The 2,285-nt window shown below is 46.3% G+C and overlaps 1 protein-coding gene across 1 annotated transcript in view; it reads right to left on the reverse strand.

Annotated features, from left to right (window-relative positions):
- Window positions 1-2,285, reverse strand: part of ppic (peptidylprolyl isomerase C) — a gene marked incomplete at its 3' end in the record, with an annotated part of 14,644 nt that extends 12,359 nt beyond the window's left edge. The window contains 3 exon segments of the mRNA XM_014029378.1: window positions 820-913; window positions 1,099-1,212; window positions 2,035-2,285. Coding sequence (XP_013884832.1) covers window positions 820-913; window positions 1,099-1,212; window positions 2,035-2,139 — 313 coding nt within the window.

Raw genomic sequence — 2,285 nt, forward strand, 5'->3', positions numbered from 1 at the left:
GTGATCAGTGTGATCAATGTGATCAGTGTGATCAATGTGACCAGTGTGATCAATGTGATCAATGTGATCAGTGTGATCAATGTGACCAGTGTGATCAGTGTGAGCAGTGTGAGCAGTGTGACCAATGTGATCAGTGTGATCAATGTGATCAGTGTGATCAATGTGACCAGTGTGATCAATGTGACCAGTGTGAGCAGTGTGACCAGTGTGATCAGTGTGATCAATGTGACCAGTGTGATCAGTGTGACCAGTGTGACCAGTGTGATCAATGTGACCAGTGTGACCAATGTGATCAGTGTGATCAGTGTGATCAATGTGACCAGTGTGAGCAGTGTGACCAGTGTGATCAGTGTGATCAATGTGAGCAGTGTGACCAGTGTGACCAATGTGACCAGTGTGAGCAGTGTGACCAGTGTGATCAGTGTGATCAATGTGACCAGTGTGAGCAGTGTGACCAGTGTGACCAATGTGACCAGTGTGAGCAGTGTGACCAGTGTGATCACTGTGACCAGTGTGAGCAGTGATCAGTGTTACCAGTGTTAGTGGGACCAATGTGATCAGTGTGACCAGTGTGATCAATGTGACCAGTGTTACCAGTGTGATCAATGTGACCAGTGTGAGCAGTGATCAGTGTTACCAGTGTGATCAGTGTGTGATCAGTGTTACCAGTGTGATCAGTGTGATCAGTGTGTGATCAGTGTTACCAGTGTTACCAGTGTGAGCAGTGATCAGTGTGACCAGTGTGAGCAGTGTGATCAGTGTGACCAGTGTTACCAGTGTGACCAGTGACCAGTGTGAGGTGAGTGGGTTTGTCTCCACCTCCGGTTCCGTCTCCAGCTGTGAAGTCTCCTCCTTGGATCATAAAATCTTTGATGACTCGGTGAAACTTTGTCCCCTTGTAGCCGTAGCCTTTCTGCAGAGACGGAGGACAAACTGTCAAAACCACAACTAAACTTGGCTTTTATTTTGAAAAGCCACTGAAAATGTCTTTGTAAACATTTCTAAATGTTTTCAGCAGTTTTTGTGTAAAAATGTCAAAAATAAAAACATTAAATTGATGTTTGTATGAAACAAATCCAACTATGTGAATAACGTCACCTCTCCAGCTGCCAGAGACACAAAGTTATTGACGGTCAGCGGGACGACGTCTCCAAAGAGCCCGATGACGATCCGACCCACCTCGTGACCCGCCACCGTGATGTCAAAGAACACCTGGACACAGGACAGGTACCAGCATCAGCTGCAGGAAGTCACCTTCCATCTTTGAAACCTGTTTGATCTGTTTGACCAAGTGATGAGGCTCACAGCTAGCATCAGCTGTTAGCCTGTACCCCTCTGTCTGCTGCAGGTAAGATACTGACCACACACTCTCCACACAAGACCACAGGTTTGTTACTAAAATGTCTCATGGAAAATTCAAGATGGCCGCCAGAGCTAATCAGTCTAACACAGATTTACTGAATAAAAGTCAAATAAAAAGGTGGTAGTAGCTGAGAGTCGTCCTCTCGTTCCTTCAGATGTTTCAGATTAAAACCTGAAGCTGAAACTGTTTTAACTTTTAAATCTGACAGATTTTATAATCTTTAAATCTGTCAGATTTTATAATCTTTAAATCTGACATTTTTATAACTTTTATATCTGTCAGATTTTATAACTTTTATATCTGTCAGATTTTATAACTTTTAAATCCGACAGATTTAATAATCTTTAAATCTGACATTTTTATAATGTTTAAATCTGTCAGATTTTATAAATGACAGTAAACATTTTATTCGTATCATTTAATAGGATTTCAAAATAAAAGCATGAGATTTTCCTGCTCATCTTCAGTATCAGCAGTTTGTGTGTGTTTGTGTGCACGTGTAGCTGTTCTACATGCCCCCCCCGCATTTCTCACTACACACACCTTTAATTCACCTGCATGTTCGCGTGCACACTACGTTCGTGAGCGCGCGCTCCTGCAGCGTGCACGGCCGCGTGTCGCGCGCAGAGACCCTAACCTAACCTGGTCCTGCAGATAAAACCTTGACCCACCTTCTCGGTGACCTTCGGTCCTCTCCGGGAGAACACGCCGGACACGGGGCGCAGGCAGGCGGCTGAGAGGAGCAGCAGAGCCGGGAGGACCGTCCGGAGCTCCATCCTAAGCTCCGCGGGCAGAGACTGCAGCAGGCCCCGCTGGAAGCACCGCAGCGGCTGGAAACAGAGCCGGAGCTCCGCGACACGTCACTACGTCCCTGTGTGGGCGGGGCCTGAGTTGAAGCCCCGCCCACACACGGAGGACCAAA

The sequence above is a fragment of the Austrofundulus limnaeus genome, unplaced genomic scaffold (genome assembly GCF_001266775.1).
Source record: "Austrofundulus limnaeus strain Quisiro unplaced genomic scaffold, Austrofundulus_limnaeus-1.0 Scaffold891, whole genome shotgun sequence".
NCBI lineage: Eukaryota > Metazoa > Chordata > Actinopteri > Cyprinodontiformes > Rivulidae > Austrofundulus > Austrofundulus limnaeus.